This window comes from Triturus cristatus, chromosome 3_1 (assembly GCF_964204655.1).
Source record: "Triturus cristatus chromosome 3_1, aTriCri1.1, whole genome shotgun sequence".
NCBI lineage: Eukaryota > Metazoa > Chordata > Amphibia > Caudata > Salamandridae > Triturus > Triturus cristatus.
The window spans coordinates 486,516,009-486,534,492 of NC_140583.1; the positions used below are offsets into that span (position 1 = coordinate 486,516,009).

Genomic DNA, 18,484 nt, shown 5'->3' on the forward strand with positions numbered 1-18,484 from the left:
AGTTTTATGACTGGGGTTTCACACAAGCGCAATAGTCGACTATCTCGGACTGTACAAGAAATAAAGTTAAAATGTACATGTGAAGTGACTTTGTGAGGACATGCACATGTTTTCAGGATCAAAAGTGGCAATTTCGTTGCAATTTACTTTAAAGGATTAATGCAATGCCTTGGAGTCAAAGGTTTATTTTAGACCATTTCCTTTTATTATTTACAACATTTGTTTCCAACAGCAATGCAGTGTTCCTGAAGCAATAGGGGGGTGGAGGCCAATGATGGTGGAGGGAGCAACATGAAAGCAATATGGGGAATTGTGGGTGGAGGCATTGGAGAGAAGTACAAGGACGAGCACAACAGAAAGGTGGCCAGGCTACAGAAAGCAACACGGAGAGATTTACCCACTGCAGTGATGTGCTAAGAAGTCCAGCTGGGCTCCAGGCGCACAGCGCCTCTAAAGTCAAAGTTCATGGGAATCCCTACGCAGTAGAGGGCCACAGTTGCTCCATCAGGGGCATTTACTTGTAGGTCGATGCAGTCCCTAGGGCCGGCCAGAACCGCTCTCTCTAGTGCCCCCAATTTCTCAGCCACGAGGCATCACGGGCTGCGCCAGCGGTTGAAATCCAGAGCCGGCTGCACCTTATGTGGGATAATGTTGCCCGATCCCAGCTGCAGGAAATGCCACCCCACATGCCCGGGGCCTCCAGTCGCCAAGGGACCTCAAACTCTCAGGCCGGGATAGCTGCCGTCACTGTATGCCAACCCAGGCCCGAGTGGCGACACCCCACCACAAAGTCATGCAGCCACGGTACGGAGCTCTGGGCCGAGCGAAGTGCTCCTCCAGGACTTAAAGCACTTCCCTGGATGTTCTAAGGGTCCAGTCACTGCGGCACAGCAATCTGCCTTAGAAGGATGCCCCCAGCCCTGGCGGATCCATCGGTATCGTTACGGGGCTCGAGAGCTCCTTTGCTACAGGCCCGCCATGATCGGCTGTAAGGCCACGCCATTCTGAGAACTTTAATTCATAACAACGTATGTTCTACTATTCTGTGTTTCCACACTTACGATAAAAATGGTGCCCCACTTAGGCTTACACTCTCCGACAGGAGAGGTCTCAAATGCAACATGGAGACATCAAAATTTTGCCATGAAAATGTACCCTTTCTGGTAATATGGATAGCTATAGTATTTAGGTCTGGAGTCACCTGGCACCTCCTTGTTTCTTGTGGGATTTCTGCCCCCTCAGAGGAGTGGCAGATTAGGATAAATACCACATTCGCACCCTCTGTGGTTGAAGGGTGGCAGTAGCAGAAAGGCTTTTTGTTAAGTTTTATCTGAGGGAGAACTTGCCCTTGCCCTCTTTGCACTTGAAGTTAGCCTGCATTACTTGACATCTCCTGCACATCCTGGATTCTAACAAAACATGTATTTTCATTTTGACAGGTGTCCAAAAAACCTGCTGTACAATTTTTTTTTGTTGCACCAAATCAGTCCGAAGATTGGCATTCATTTTCAATACATTTTGTATAAAGAAAAACGTAAGAAATATGCACCTTAGCATACTTTGAGATCAGTTGGTACACATGGTCCCTTTGACAAAATGTTTTAAAAAAATAGTAAGGACAAGACTTTGGAGTACACAGTGCTCAAATATGGAAGACTATTGAACGTTGATGTCACCCAAATGTCTGCATTTCTGACAAAGCTGGATCCCATGTACTGCACAGTTGGTCTTTTTCAATCCAAGAAACTCACTTTGTGTTTGAACGGTGCACCTAATTAGTGGCCAATTATTAACGATAAAGGTAACAAGTGGTGGGGCACAAAGTTTTCCATCCTCTGAATAAGATTAGGATGGCCGGTGCACTGTCTGCATAACATGTGACAGGAGTTATCAGTGATTGAGCAAATACTCGCATCAGATCTAGTGACGACTGCCATGAATGGAAGCTACACTCAGAACAACTTAACAAGACATTCCGCTGCTGGTGAACTGCTGTGTTGTATTTCTTTGCTTTGTTGGTACTTCAAAAGCTTGCATTTGCAACTTGGGATGAAGGGAGAGGCATTTTTAGTGAGTTGGTATGGGACATTTGCAAATTCCTTTTTACCTCATCTCTAGGGTGATCAGCTAAGTCCAGAAGGAACCATGCATGATAATCGTAATAGCCACAGAATGGCCCAGTCAGAACTCTTCACAGACCTATATTGTGCCCCCACGTTTCATCCTTCTGTAAACTGGAATGATGTTCAAAGCGCCTGACAACCATACTTGTGGGTTGCAGCTTGGTGACCATTATTTCTTTCATGAGGCAGTAGTCTGTGCATAATCACTTGTGAAAATATTTTTGCAAATGTAAAACTAAAGGTTGGAAAACATGCAGACTTGGAGGAGAGGGCATTTGGATTTTTTCCAAGATATCGTCAGAACTTCCAGTGCTGTTCATAATGATGGTAAGCGATAGGACTTCAACAGGGTCAAGTCGTGGGCAATGATGCTTCCTGCTTATGTTTTTTTAATGGTTGTGGGAACATGTTACAAAAGGGAGTATTGTGATATGGAGAGATGGAGGGTGCTGACAAAGAGGAGGAACACAGATACCTCTTAAGTAACCTATTTTATTCAAATTCAAGATGCGGCAAAGTGCCAATCTCCAAGATGGTGGCTCATCACTGATCCTTATCTTGCACCGGACTCCTAATCTATTAGTATCCGGTGCAGGCAGACTGTCAGCTGATGGACTCTGCTCATCAAGAAGTATTGAGAGACCTCGATGTTTTTAAAAAAAATTTTTTTAGAAGAGCCGAAGATATCGGGTATCAGAGAGCTTAACATAGCACCAGGTTTGTTACACTAGGACACATTCATTTTTTTGTTAGGCAAAGGGAGATTAAGTGATTTGCCCAGAATCACAGGATGTTGAGTGTTGTTGCCGAGACTCGAACCCAGTTCCACAGCTTCGACGTTGACCGCTCTAGCCGTAAGGCTGCTTCCTCTCCCCATGTTATCGACATCACACGCTGTACTCCTGTCAGAGACTCTGACATCTGGGACCTAGTCGCGATGCAGCTCAGTGTCGGTTTCACTATCAGTGTTAACAGCATAGAAGTGGGTCACTTCTGAAGTGGAACACTAAGAAACGTTCATTGTTAAGTGAGAGGAGAAGTAGGAATGGTAATAGAAGTGAACAGGACCGTGGCCTGGTCGTGCTTCAACTATAAAGTGCTGTGTGGTTGATTGCGGGGGCCTCTTCTCAGACACTGCCATTGGTCATGAGACGAGGCTTTTGTAGGAGAGAGGTTGCCGAAACTAGCAGAAGGCCTGACTGGTTCTGATGCACTCACTGCCTTCTTCACAGAGGGAAGGGACCAACAAGGCCCCTCCCATTGCCCAGTGTGATTGATGTACACACTAGGGAAGTATGAATGGTCTAGTGAAAAGACATACTTGAGGGGTGCCAACTCTCCATCCTTTTGCTGCTTTTAAACCTATGATGGATTTATGGTTGTGCGTACTTCCCTATTCTGCTACATATTTAGATTGCTGCTATAAGTGCACAATGGAAGTGGTAAGGTGTCTTATATAAGACTAAAGGATGAACTCCTGCTGTCAAACCTGAGTGAACAGCTATGTTGTCAAGATTCCCACTCCTGCTACTCCCTCCGTGATGATGGATAGGATGCACACACATCAGTCAGAGAGAATGAGGGGAAAAGGGAGAACGGATAGAGAGAGGGTCTCACAGGTACCACTTGTATGCTTCTTAGGATCAGCAAGGAGGTTAGCAGTCTTGCCAGTGATGTGAATCTTAGTTAGAGAGAAGCATACAATCAACAGATGGGTGAGTAAATACAGGGAAGTATCCATACCTACAATTTAGTGTTAAGCTTTTCTTGCCAAACTTCGGGTGGACCCACAATGACCAGGATACAGGCAAGGAACTCCAGGATGCTGGAAGAGCTGGTATTTCCTATCACTGGAGGAATGCACAGAACAAACAAGCAAAACAACAAACCAGATCTAACTCTGCCAGCATGGCAAAGGGAAATACAAGAGAGGTTGATGGGATAAGAATATTGTGCTGTACTAGGAGAATCAGAAAGCCATACAACACAGCAGAAAGTTACCGGCAGCTTCTGTTGGAGGGGAAATGAAATGTGAAGGAATTATGCTACAGCAGACAACAGTAGAAAGTGCTATAAAATATACGTGGTTAAAGAGCAGTGCAGGCCCAAATCTCATGCTAATGCATGAAAAGGTGAAAAGTTCACTAGAAAATAGTGTGCACCACCTGCAAGGTCTTAGTTAAAGGAAAACTCAGTACAAGCACTATTCTGTTATCAACGACTCACTCGAGCCTTAGGACCACGACTCATTGACGCGGTTCCTTTCCGTGTGGCCATTGGGCCCTGTAGTGATCCAATATCTTTTTGTCCCGCATCCAAGTAGAACTTATGCACTTCGTTCATGATGACTAGAGCCACTTTCTCCTGACACAGTCCCATGCTCATCTTACCTGGGCAACCACTGTGTCTTCCTTTTGGAATTTTGTGGCAATGTTTCACCTTTCAAGGACCATCCCTTGGTTCCGTCCTTGCAGGCATTGGGTTCACATGTTGTGGCCCTTACACTGTCTCAGGCATAACCCTTTATGTCCTGATGATGCTGATCCCTATATGTAGCTAAGGGATCAAAACGTAGTCGACTATGGTACCTTGACTCAAATGCTAGAATGGTTCATTAATACGGATGAGCGTTGGAGTCAAAGTTTGTGACATAACCATTGTGTTTTCATTTTTGTCACGTCTATATGCCTAAGTTTGGAAGCTGTATATAATTTTCCTTTTGTTTGCTTTCCCCCTGCAATATTTTTACTTTGCTTCAAGAAATATAAATGATAATTCCATTTGGATATCATATGTAGACCTCATTGTATCTCTATGTACACTTGATTTTAGATATTTCGCACTTAAGGAACCAATGGTCCTTTAGGAAAAAAGGAAAAAAACAAAAGTGCTAAGGCAAACAGCAAAGGTGAAAGCAGGCACTACTGTTGAGTGCCACACTGAATGGGAATGGGGTCAGATAGTCATCCGTTCAGGTATAACCTTGCTATGGCCCATTCATATAGAGTGTTGCTGAGTTTCCAAAGAGGGCCTGACATTCCCATGCAGGCTAGGACATTGTACAGCTATCTCGACTCAAGGGAGTCAAACGCCTTGGCAGCGTCCAGGAAGACCTCCACTGCTTCTAACTCGGGTTGATATTGGTAAAGTAAGGCATATAGGGTGCATAAGTTATGTGTGGTCGAATTCTCTGGTATATAACCCCACCTTGTCCGGTGACACCAGTGTGGGCACCCTATTAGAGATCGATTTTTGCGAATATTTTGTTGTTGCAGTTAATAGAGAGGGGACTGTATGACTCCCAACTGGTGTGATGTTTATTAGGTTTTAAGAGCACTATCAATAATGGTTCCCATGGTAACCCACCCTTATCTAGTGCCTCTTTGAATACCTCCAGAAGGTGGGGTTGTAGAAGTGAGATTCCTATCAGTCTCACTGGTGCAGGGACACCCTTAGTGTACGGGTTCACAAACTAAGGATCAACACTGGAGTAGAACAGAACACAAGTTTATTACATCTCATGAGAGGGCTCCGTCATACAGACGCTACAAGTGTCTGAGAGGGAACTGACTAGCATGGTTTCAAACCTAGTATTTATACATTTTTGGTACAGTAAGACAAGCACTGAAACCCATTTGTTATCGTTACATAACGCTTACACAACCCCTTTGTATAATGCTTACATGCTGAACTGTCGAGTCCTGATAAACCTCTACCCACGTCATTTTTGTAGATAGGCAAGGGAGGTTACAGGCGTTGGTGGGCTTATCTATGCACTCAGGCCTTTCGGCAGGGCAAGGTCTCCTTACTGTGACACGCGAGCATTAGCAGAACAACCAGCTTTCAGTGAACACGTAACTTCTGACTTTACGAAAGTCCCTGCAGAAACACAAAATGGGGGCTGGTAGACAAAATGGAAGTGAAGTAGAGGCTAACTTAACAGAATGCATTTTTTACCGTTTAACAGGGTGGCCAACATATTGGCATAGGTTTTGTGAGGGCTATGGACATTTTTTAAAAATCTACTTGGCCAAAGGACAGAATGTTAGAGATCTACTAGTCCTGGGAAGATATCTGCTTGCCCCACCTATTCCAAAAATCACTGAGGTGGGTCTGCGTGGAGAGAACCTGCACGGCAATCAGTCCAACATTCTGTGCAATATATACTTCAAATGCAAGTCCAATTATGCAGTGCAGGGTCATACACCCTGAAATTCAACAGTTGTACTGGCTGGATGTATAGCATGTGTGCAGATGTATCAGTGTGCACTGCACCAAATTATTAACCAGTATGCATGTGACACATTTTCAAATTTAGAGAAATAGGGCCTAAAGGCAGAGTGCAGGCTGGTAATTGACTACAGTTTTTGAAGCGTATTTGGCATAGTTTGTGTCCGAATATGAACCTGTAGGGCAGAAGGGTGTTCTCCATCCTAGGGCCAACTCTTAGATGTCCAGTTTCAAAAATACTCACATGTGATCATGCTCTGATAAACATGTGGATGGGAATAACCACTTCTCAGCAGAGCTTATGAACTGTTCATGGGGCAGCAAAAATCACATAGCAGAGGTGTTTAGTTCACTGAAACAGTATCCACAAGTATGAATACACAAGAGGAAGTAATAGGCAGTTAAATCAATCTCTCCTTTTACACTCATGGGCAGGTGTGGTGTGATTATATTATTGTGCACTCACTGCTACATCTCCACATTGTTTTACCACACAAGGAACATATGCAACACTGGCAGTAGCAGTACAGGGTTCTCTTGTGCACAGTACTGGTTAGTAATGGCACCAGCAGAGTAAGCTTCCCTAACATGAAGGGGTGCAGATCAGCAATAGATGTGCAAGTTTGTCTCACTGAGATTTGTATAGTACTCACTTTTTTCTTTGAAATGCAAGTTCTCTGCCACTTGTCTCTCTCCTTCCAATGTCCCCAGCGCCCCACTGCCCACCCAACTGTGCGTGTTATCTTCCGGGAAATCCTGTAATCCTGTTTCAGGATGCTGATTTACAAGTATTAGGAAGCCTGGTGAAAGATACTGTTTTAACGTTGCAGCAACTTGTGCAATTAGTTTCTTTATTTCAGAATCTGAGCATCCTAAGGGTCCAAGGTATGATACTTGGATATTTGAAAATGGGCACCTGCATAAAGAAGGCCCAAAGACAGGCACACAGGAAAAACACCCTTTGGCATATCATGTAGGGAAAGAAAAACAAACCGTTATGTCTACACTGGACGAATATTCACACAGGCGGAAGAGTCACTTTTCCTTGGATCTAGTATGGGCTAGTTTTTAATGCTGACGTAACTGTGCAACAAAAATGCAACACTACAGCGGTTGCATAAAATTCTGAGGTGGGAACATTGTATATTTTCACCCAGTTGTGAATAAAACGTGATTGTGATACCTACATATTTATATTTTGATAATTTCTGCTTTATATTGAGCTCACTTCTGCAATTTTTGCCATTTTCTATTGTTGCAAATGAAAGATGGTCCCCCACTGGTGGCAGGTCCTGTGCGATTTATATACAGAGCCACTCTAAGTACAAGATTCTACCGCTGAGGCGTTTTCCACATCATTTGCCATATAAACCAATACATGCTGCCTAAACAGCATATTTTAACAAAAAAATGTTGGTTCTAGCTCAAAAAGATCAAAAATTACTAAAAAGGGGGTAACATGTCCTGCCACACAGTGAAAAGCCCATCACAAGTAGTGACTGGTCTCTTTTACATTGCTATTGCTGTATTTGGGTCTTAATCTGAAAGTAATGAGGCAAAAGATTTATACAATATTAACGTGTACAGATGTCAAAATAATGAAGTAATACTATCAACGAAAATGTGCTGCTTTATGATACATAATTCTCATTTTTGTGGCAACATAATTCAGTCAACCCTGCCACGTAATTTAGACCTTCCCTGCCGCATAAATTAGACCTTCCCTGCCACTTAATAACAGTGGCTCTGCGTATTATAGGGAAGAGGAGTGGTGCAGAAGCCAGGGCACCTGAACACGGGGGCTCACTGTTCGATCCCCTGTGCCGGCGGCAAGTCAGCCCAGCACCATGTGACTCTGGGCAATAGGTTGCTTAATCTTCCCGACGGCCCCCAGTTCCTTGACACCCTCGGGTAATTGTTCGTGCTTTACAAATACTGGATTTACATTTAACACAAACTGCCAGAGTACTGTGCATGGTCGGGCGGTTTACAGTAGGTACAGGAGATGAGAAATTCAACCAAATAAAGATACAGGCTAACAGAAATGAGCCCTAAATGTGGAGAATAACAAGTTTCTTGACAGGATTAAGCCTATAAAAATGAGGCTTTTCCTCTGCCGCAGTGGCAAGATTAAAGATAAAGTGTGGGCATTGATTAAGCGAGAAGCTGTGGAGGGAAGGGGGAGGTAACGGAATAAGGAAAAGGCAAGAAAGACTGTGGGGGAGGGTATTGGTAAAGGAGACCTCATCTTGGGCAAAAATGTGGACATTGCAACGTTTCAGATGCCAAGAGAGGCCCACATCTCAGTAAACAGTGTGAAATACGCTGCACACATAGCATTGCCTGGATTACGAATATACTTTCTGCCTTCTGCATTATGTGGTGTTTCCTTTATTCAACTTTAGCTTGATTTGTTTGACACCAGGAAAACAATGCAATTTAAAAAATGTTTCTATTAACAGCACATGTATAATCTTGCAAGGCTGCATTTTCTGTAAATCTGCCAGGTGTTTAAAGTATTATCGTTTGCTCTTTGCCCCCAAATGTGACCTCATCCATAAAAGCAGAGACAAAGTAAAGGTCAATGTCTCTCTATAGTAATCTTCCTTTCATCGTGTTTTCACTCATTATCAACGCTGCACTGGTTCCATTGCTAGATTGCAAAAGGAGAGGCTCCCGCCTTATTGTAAATTGTTAACATGCCACACATTTGACCATGCTCACTGAATCCAGACCATTGCATGCAGAATCACAATTAACATACTTTTCTTAAGTCTCGGACCGCTGCAAAACCCATTATCAGACCTACTCACCTGCTGGGGAGGTATACAGTGTGTCAGAGACGCCGACTTGTAGCTCCCGATTCCAGGAATTGCGCAGCAGCGCACCAAAGATGAGTGGCTGCCTTGGATGGATCCTACTGGACAGGGTGATCGAGTCACACAGCAATCAGCGGCAGAGAGACCACCAGCCCACTCGACCAACAGCGCTGGGAGCTGGCAGTAGAAAAAGTGTTTCCTGCCTCGGGGCCTGCCCTTGCACGTTCAGCAGCTGGGTTCCAGGAGCAGGTGGGCTGCACCAGTGTGGAAAACGCTCTAGAACACTGACGTTTAGCGGAAGGCACCCCCGGCCAATCACTGGCTAGATAGAGCCCAGTCATGGGCTTCCAGACAGTCAATGGCCTCCAAAAGCGATCTGACCGCATTTCTAACTGGCTGTGAGCCCCAGAGTGCCCACAACTCCTATATTTTTTGTGATTTAATGTCTACTTGCCCATCGGACAAAACGGACATTAAACCTTCTTGCCCATACGATTTCCCCACCCCTATTTTTTATAGTTCAGCACGTGAGCCATCCATCCCTGGTGCATTTCCGTTCAGGAGGCCGCAGATTACTTCTTTTCTCTCTCCTGCTGCCAGAGGGTATGTTAATAATTCCCTCTTGGCACGACCAAGCTAGTCCATCAGGGTAGTTGATAGTAATGATATCATTTGCTGTCCGTGACTTTCCTATGTTAGTGGACCGGTTTTTCCCGGCTTTTCCCCTTTTCCATATGTATGCGCCCTGCTATACTTCCCCATATATTTTGCCTTTCTGTCACTGGTTTTGTTATTTTCTGTAAATGTATCCCTCAAACTTGCCGGTTGTGATTCTGGGGCTGTGCAGCCCAGATTCACCTCCAGTTTAATTTCTACCTGCAAGTTTCTCTAGTTGCCGACAGAGTGACCTAAGAACGCCTTGTTGCTTAGCTATTCAGTCTCCTCTTTTCACTACCTTAAATGCTTCCTAGAGTGTGGTGACAACAGCTACCATTCCCTGATTAGTTGCAAAGTCATTTTTAATTTCGTCACCTATTGCCTGTCTAAATCATGTGTTCAGTAGTATCGAGGGGACAGGTGCCACGCCCTGTCTCATTTTTGCCTAGTATCCATAATTTGCATTGTCAAATGTTTACGGAAGGGGCACAATATTGGGAAAGTGATCAATCCTGTCTTAAGCTTGGCTTTAACTAATCAGTTCTGTGTTGAGGACTCCAGCTGAGAGATCAGCAAGGTAATTAGCTACTTGTTACCCACCTCACCCCTCCCACACCAGCCTCTAAATTTTGCCGGCTAACATTCACTCTCCTCATATATATACCCTTCTGTTCCAGCCAAATGGATCCCCCCAAAGTACTCCCAACACAAGAATGTCCTAGAGTTTAGCAACCAAGGAAAAGGGAGTCATCATTCAGGTCATGCTGGTTCTGCTCAATGTCAGAGGGCCGTGGATATTTGGCATATTACATATTATGGAGGTGGAATGTGGCAGTTTCTAATCGATATTGGAACAGCTTGTCCATAAACTGTGACTGGGGCTGTATAATATTGAGACGTGCCAGGTCAACCAGACAGAGCACGAGGGGGACATTTGTCTTAAGATAAAGCATGAGGCAAACAGGTTCTCACTCAGTTCTCTTGCCTTCGCTGGTCCTTGCAGGTTTTGGTGAACTGAGCAGCTTGTAGTGGATCTGTGGATATGCGCGTCTTTTCATTGTATCTTGCTGGGTAGAGTCACACTGGTTACAGGATGGTGTAGGTGCTCCCTAGCTGTTGGAGGTGCTCTTTAGCCGAGGTGTAGGTTCGGCAAGACTCCTGTACTGTGAGTATGAAGTCCGGATAGAATGAGACGGCGTTCTCCTAATATTGCAGGCCTGGCAAGTCCCGCACTATCTTCAGAATTAGATCACTATCCTGAAAGTTCAGGAGATGGACAATAATGGGCTTAGCTGGCAAGGAGCAGTGCGCTCGTTCCACCACAGATAGCTCTGAGAAACATTCGGCCCAAAGAGTGTAGTCAACATATCCTCTACGAATGACTCAATTTTTTTCTATGTCCCTTGATTCCGCCACATCAAGTATGCAGACATTGTTGCAGCGAGACCTGGCTTCTAGGTCCTCTTTTTTGGCCTTTATGAGGGAAAGCACTTTGTCTATTTTAAGGAGTTTATCGTGGTCTTTATGGGCGTTAACTTCCACAGAGTATATCTTCAGCCTCAGTCAGGTGGTTGCCATGTTTGTCTAGCCTGGTGGCCAACCTGTTTATGCAGGGATTTAGGGTGTCAATTTTCTTATCAATGGAGGTGAGGTTTGATTACAAATTTCTATGAAGAAACTTCATATCCACATCATCATTACTTTGTTTACATCAGTACAGTGTTTTGTACGATTTGATCGCTTGCCTCTCCGGGGGATTCAAATGAGACCCTGGACTGCTCTGGGTCCACTGATTTGCCCATGGTTGGTTAGAGTATTTGCAGAGTGGTACAACTAATGAGCACCTGGGGGGTGCTCTGGGTAGTTTCAGACCTGTAGTTTTAGTGTGGCCAAATATATATGTGTATGGGCCTGTCTCACCCCCCAGGGGTGTGCAAGCAGTCCATAGGCCGCTCCCCCCATAATTGGTTCAGTCCCACTCACTGTGGACAGCAGTATCAGACAGCTGTATTAGTGCCCCTTTATGCTGCAATTGAGGTACAAGGTGCTTCCCGCCGCATAGCCATGGGGCACTCTGAGGTGGCAATCTGTGTGTGGCCCTACCTGTCTATTCTTACTCTCACTGTGGGAGTGCGTGCCGACTCCAGCCGTCAATGCGCACGGCCCGGGCCACGCCCACCCCACAGGTAGTACGGTGTTGGGGCCTGGAGCCTGAGGGTGTGTCACGCCTACGCAGAATGCACTCAGAGTGCCCCCCTTGAGCAGGCTTTAGTGGCTGGCCGTCCACTCTCCACATTACTTTCTACAGGCATTGACTGATGGTCAAAGCAAACACAAGGAGATGATGGAGGGAGTGCTGAAACTTTTCAGACGCTCACCCCAAGTCACAGATCTGGGTTGAATCCATTATCATTCTTTAGCTCCTTTCGCCACCCCAGATTGGACCCCGCCATATGTGTTCGTGCCTGGAGCCTGGGGGTGTATCACGCCTATGTGAAACGTACTCCGAGTGCCCCCCTTGAGCAGGCTTCAGTGGCTGGCACTCCACTCTCCATATTACTTCCTACAGGCATTGACTGACGGATGCCATCTTGCTAGCCAGCTGCAACGGTCGCATCTCTCCTCTGCTGTGGCATCCAGAGCAGAACCAGGCAATGTTGCATTGCTAGGTGTAGAGGGAACGCTGGCTTCTGCTTCTCAGCATCTCTATTGTTCCCCACCATGGGAATAGCCATTATTTGGACCTGGGACCGTGGAGCTTTAAGCCTAGGTGGCCATCTTGAATGCCATTCAAACTCTGCCCCTGCAAAACTGAGTTCTTGAAAGCAACTTTTCGTATTTCTTTTTTTCTTGGACATTTTTTTACCTTATGCAAAAGCACACTGAACTCTGAGCACTTGGAGCTCTCGGAGCACGAACACACATGGCAAATTGATAAGAGGATAATCCCCTGATTTCCCTTCCAGGAGGACTGGACAGGAGGATGAATACTCCACTTATATCATTGGTCTCCAGAATTCTTCTCACAGCTGTTGTTTGATGCACTTATTAGGAGCAGTAGGGATATATAGCCTGTTAATTTGCAGATGCGCTCTTGGGTCACATTTGTTTATTCCAAAGCATTGCCTTTGCCTGCAGGTATTGAAGCCTCGGATATGACGCATTACTACAACTGAGTATAAAAATATATATGCCTATTGGCTATTGGTCAACCATCACTATCCTCTCAATCTTCAAACACACTCATATTGCACACTTTACTCTCCCCCTGACTGTTGGGTCTGTAAGAAGCACTTATAATGAAACGAAATAGATAAAAAATCTGTATTTTAATAATCAATATAAATTCATCACTAATGTATTATATAAAACATAATAAATCATACACATAAAGATCGTATACAGTTAAAATGATAAAAGCACCACACACTTTATCACAATTGTTTCAAAACATTTTCCATGCCATAAAAAGGAGAACAGTAATTGACAAGCAATGTGTCATACATCTGTCAATTTGGATTTGTTGAAGGCAGTGTCAGACATAAGTTACTGATCCCTGTCTTTCCCTAACTGTACCAAATTTAACACTTAAAAAACAACAGGCGTCGACGCGTTTCGGTGGTGAAACCTTCACATAGAACCACCTTCCTCAGGACTCAAGCTATTTTCTCCTTGTATATATAAGTGTTCAATTATGATGTCGAATTCACCGGTACAATTGTACTGCGGCAAAAGTGTCTCCAAAAATGGAGTACTTGTAGATATCTTGACGGAACGTTGGAAACTTGCAGAGATTGCTCAATTTTTCTCAAAGGACGAAAAGACGGGGTAGGCTTCAATTCAAGTTCAATTTGTTTGCCGGAAATGGTCTCGGTCACTTTCTTTTCTGGAGCTTTATTTATTCCAGGTGGATGTTAATCCCTCTCTTGTGTTCTCTTGTTGTTCAGAAAGGGGCGAGCATATAGTTTGTCATCTCCCTTGATTTTCGTGTATCAGGGTCGTGTATGTATTCCTCCGTCTTTCGTCTATTCTTCCGCTATTCGTCTATTCTCCGTCTTTCGTCTATTCTTCCGCTGAAAGCGGAAGAATAGACGAAAGACGGAGGAATACATACACGACCCTGATACACGAAAATCAAGGGAGATGACAAACTATATGCTCGCCCCTTTCTGAACAAGAAGAGAACACAAGAGAGGGATTAACATCCACCTGGAATAAATAAAGCTCCAGAAAAGAAAGTGACCGAGACCATTTCCGGCAAACAAATTGAACTTGAATTGAAGCCTACCCCGTCTTTTCGTCCTTTGAGAAAAATTGAGCAATCTCTGCAAGTTTCCAACGTTCCGTCAAGATATCTACAAGTACTCCATTTTTGGAGACACTTTTGCCGCAGTACAATTGTACCGGTGAATTCGACATCATAATTGAACACTTATATATACAAGGAGAAAATAGCTTGAGTCCTGAGGAAGGTGGTTCTATGTGAAGGTTTCACCACCGAAACGCGTCGACGCCTGTTGTTTTTTAAGTGTTAAATTTGGTACAGTTAGGGAAAGACAGGGATCAGTAACTTATGTCTGACACTGCCTTCAACAAATCCAAATTGACAGATGTATGACACATTGCTTGTCAATTACTGTTCTCCTTTTTATGGCATGGAAAATGTTTTGAAACAATTGTGATAAAGTGTGTGGTGCTTTTATCATTTTAACTGTATACGATCTTTATGTGTATGATTTATTATGTTTTATATAATACATTAGTGATGAATTTATATTGATTATTAAAATACAGATTTTTTATCTATTTCGTTTCATTATAAGTGCTTCTTACAGACCCAACAGTCAGGGGGAGAGTAAAGTGTGCAATATGAGTGTGTTTGAAGATTGAGAGGATAGTGATGGTTGACCAATAGCCAATAGGCATATATATTTTTATACTTGTATTTCTGGGTACTCCAGCCTTTGGCTTCAAGAGTCCCCTCTCCTTGTTTTCAAGGTTACTACAACTGAACCAGAAGATTAAATAAGGCTGGGGCAAGGGAGAGTAACAGAAGGGCATTTGTCACATGATGTATGAAACTTTACTTTTTTTTTTTTGTTTTTCACTTGTGAATGTAGAACTGACTTACTGTAAAAAAAAACATATATATATGTGCTCCAAGGTTCCCACCTGTGGAGATGCACTCTGACATGAGGTAAAAGCCGGATCGGCGAGCGGATCCAGTTTACAGCATGCCTGTCAATTCACGCCCGACGCATTTCGTGCTCATTGCACTCTTCAGAGGCGCGACAGTCATTTTGGCATAGAGGCCACACCTCCCACTTTGAAATATGAGCCCTCCAATGGGCGACTTGAATATATTTATTGTTGGTGGCCTACAAACTCGTCATAAAGGCAAATGCCCTATAATTGTTGGTAACTATAACACCTTTCCTGCTGTTCCCACATTCCTTTTCCCCTGTGTACACTGGTTCTAAGTGGTCTTTCCAATGTGCAACTATCTTTTACTGCACCTCTGTGTTGGAAAGAGTCCCTAGCTTTATGCATTTTACTATTAGTTTAAAATCTATATAATGAGAGGTTTTGTCAGATTTGTTTTGCTTCTACACAGCTCATTTCCACTTATTACTGCTGCAAATGGCAGAATCAGTGGCACCATTAGAGTAAACAGAGACAGTGTAATTAACTTTTTCAGGAAGAGTTTTCACCTTCATAAAAACAACATTTTTTTCTTGCATTACAACTCAAATACTAGAAGTTGTGTAATTAGCAGGTTCTTTGCATTTACTTTTCTCTAGTTTATACTAAAGTGCTAAATTTTAGACAGATGTTTAATCCTGACTGATGTAGCTAGTATCTGGTCTTCACCTGTTCAACCTGCAAGGCAAAGTTATGTATGCTTAACCCTCCTCCAGTGAATTTCTACAACAGTGTGACTTACAAACACTGGACAAAAGTGCTGGTACAATCCCTGCTTGTCCAAACATCTTGGTTAGAGATTCCAAAATCTGCAGCCATCCAACCAAATCCATTGGCGCCTTTTTGTCACAGGTATCTGGGTACGCCATTTGAGATATTGTTTGGGTTACTCTGAGATTGAGCATGGAAATTGAGAGGTTTTTCCTTGTGAATGCAATGGTAATCATCATAGTTGAAACTTGATGGATGAGAAGTAATCTTTAAAATGTGTCTGTTTGAGGATTGATGCCTTAATAAGTCCAAACTTCAATTGTTATGGGGTATTCCCATCTCTAAAGGCTTATAGCATTGAAGAAGACAGACTTAAGAGTATTTTAAAGTCAATCATATGAAATAATATATCTGTATTTACTAAAAAGGGATTTGACCGCATTGCCATGTGTAAGTAGAATGATTCAGCATCAGACCTGCCTGTACCACTTGTCAAGGGATTCCAAAATGTACTAGAAAGGGGCAGAAGAGAGCAGATAACAAGATGTATGCCTATTGCCAAATTCCCATATGTGGTAATCACTGGAAGTCTACATCACACAAACATAACAGTACTCTTCTGTTGATGTTAGCTTTGTTGCTGGGTCAATCATTCTCTTTCGTGAGATTTTTTTTTCTTTTAGGGGTGGGGGGTGGGGGGGGGGGGGGGCGGGCAATCATTCTATTTGGCGTCCCCTTCAGCAGGGCTAGTATGAGACACTAATCTCACTCCAGCCATGATATTGCCAACTGACATCATGGGCGCAGGGCATTTTCCTCTTCGGTTCTTTGATAACATTGGCTGATGGAACTTGTTTATCCTGTCTGGGACATGGGACAGTCATCTGACATCACAGGCACTTTTTTGTTGAAGCTATGGCAGGTGCATTCATACTTGTGTGTCCACCTAGCACTGGTGCAATATTGTAAGACTCTACGGTCCTCATTTACTGAAGTTTGCGCAGGAGCAGAACAACATTATTTAGCATTACACATTCAGGCCTTTAAATTGGTGAGTAAATTGACACTATTGTTTGCTTTTTGTTAGCACTTGCGGAAATGTTTAGTAAATGAGGGCCCAAGTCTAGAGCAAGCTTGAACTATATTCGTACAGTGAAACAACTTCTCTATGAAAGTTGCCTGACCCAATCCTGTATTTTTTGTTTTTGTTTTAGATGTTAATGTGGCTTTCCAGTTGGCTGCACATAAAGTTTTACTGGATGATGATAATCTTCTTCCTCTCTTGAAAATGACAATTGATTACCATGGAAAAGAGCCCAAAGGTATGATTACCATGCTCAACCCTGATTCAATCGCTTTAACTTTATTGAGCTTTCTTGCTGCGTATATGTATTCTCCACATGTTGTCAGTATTTCAGCCATTGGCACGGCAAATTGTACTGGCATGATATTTTCTAATTGCAAAAGAAAACTTTATGTGGAGTTTCAAGTGCTAAACAGTCAGTGAATGAACAATGGACCACCATGTCTTTCTAATAGGCCAGGAATTGTAATGGTCTTTAACCAGTTATTCCTACCACAGCAAAATAATCTTATGTAATATTTCTGAAGGCTGCAGTCAGAATGCTAATACATCGTGTTCCCTGTGGAAGAACAGTCGGGTCAAAGCACAGTTCTTTTCACTGAACTGAGTAGATTCACCCTTAGCGGTATGAGAGATTGTCAGATCCTTCGCTGTGCAGCCACAGTGAGTGCCAAATCGGCTGCTTCATTAATATCAATGGAGTGGACATCGGTGTGTGACCATCTGTGGACAGTTGGGAATGCTGCAATGGAGGCCTGCATGGGATAGAGGGCTTGATCACAGCATTCACAATCACAATATGATGGCATTGTCACCATTGCTCTCTAAAGAGATGGGGGCCACTCTAAATGTGAAGCTGTGTCTTTCCTTCTAGATGTCTCCAGCCTTACATCAAATGCTTTGTGACCACAAAAACGGTTGCAAAGCATTTGTGCATACCATGGCAAGTCGAAAATTAGGCGAAACGTTCCTTGGTCACCCATTTTCCTTGCGACTTGCAAGGGATCGTTATGTGTACACTGTGATTTGTTTTTGCAAATACGGATCACAGAGCATATTTATGCTCTGTGAACTGGGAATTAGTTGCAAAGCCGATTGAACAGGCTCCATGAATGCCATGTGTTTTATGCAGCAGGCACCCTCTGTGCATATTGGAATGTTGCATTTTTTGCAATGAATCAAAGTTCTTTAAAATATAATTTTTGTCTTTTTGTTGTTCAACAGATGCATCTCAAGCACGGGAAGGTCCTTCAAGAGAGCCTTCTCCCCGTGAGCCTCCCTCGTCTGGATGGGCAGCTCTCGGACTCACCTATAAAGTGCAGTGGCCTTTGCATATTCTATTTACTCCAGCAGTGCTGGAAAAGTGAGTATCTGCAGAATTCCTTTTCTGTTATTCCTTGAGATAATTATGTGAGCCTTCCCGGAGTCCTGCTAGCTGTACTGCAAAGCCACAAGACCGTAAGCCTGGCCAACTAGCCTAAAGTAGTGCTGTAGTGTACTACTTTAGGCCAACAAGTCTAAAGTAGCGTACTACTTTGTATCATAACAACAGCTATAAGGCTTCAATTACTGTGTCAAGATGCATTATATTTTTTAATTTAAAAAACAAACTGAGCCTTCCAGCTAATTTTCAGTAAATCCGTTTAGATATGTGTTGA

General features: G+C 43.5%; 1 protein-coding gene across 3 annotated transcripts in view; it reads left to right on the plus strand.

The window, feature by feature from the left end:
- TUBGCP4 (tubulin gamma complex component 4) overlaps positions 1 to 18,484 on the plus strand; it is a 491,481-nt gene that overhangs the window by 232,916 nt on the left and 240,081 nt on the right. For all 3 annotated transcript variants that reach the window (XM_085644307.1, XM_085644309.1, XM_085644310.1), the window contains exons 12-13: positions 16,957 to 17,064; positions 18,051 to 18,189. In XM_085644307.1, the coding sequence (XP_085500433.1) occupies positions 16,957 to 17,064; positions 18,051 to 18,189 (247 nt within the window). The remainder of the gene's footprint in view (positions 1 to 16,956; positions 17,065 to 18,050; positions 18,190 to 18,484) is intronic.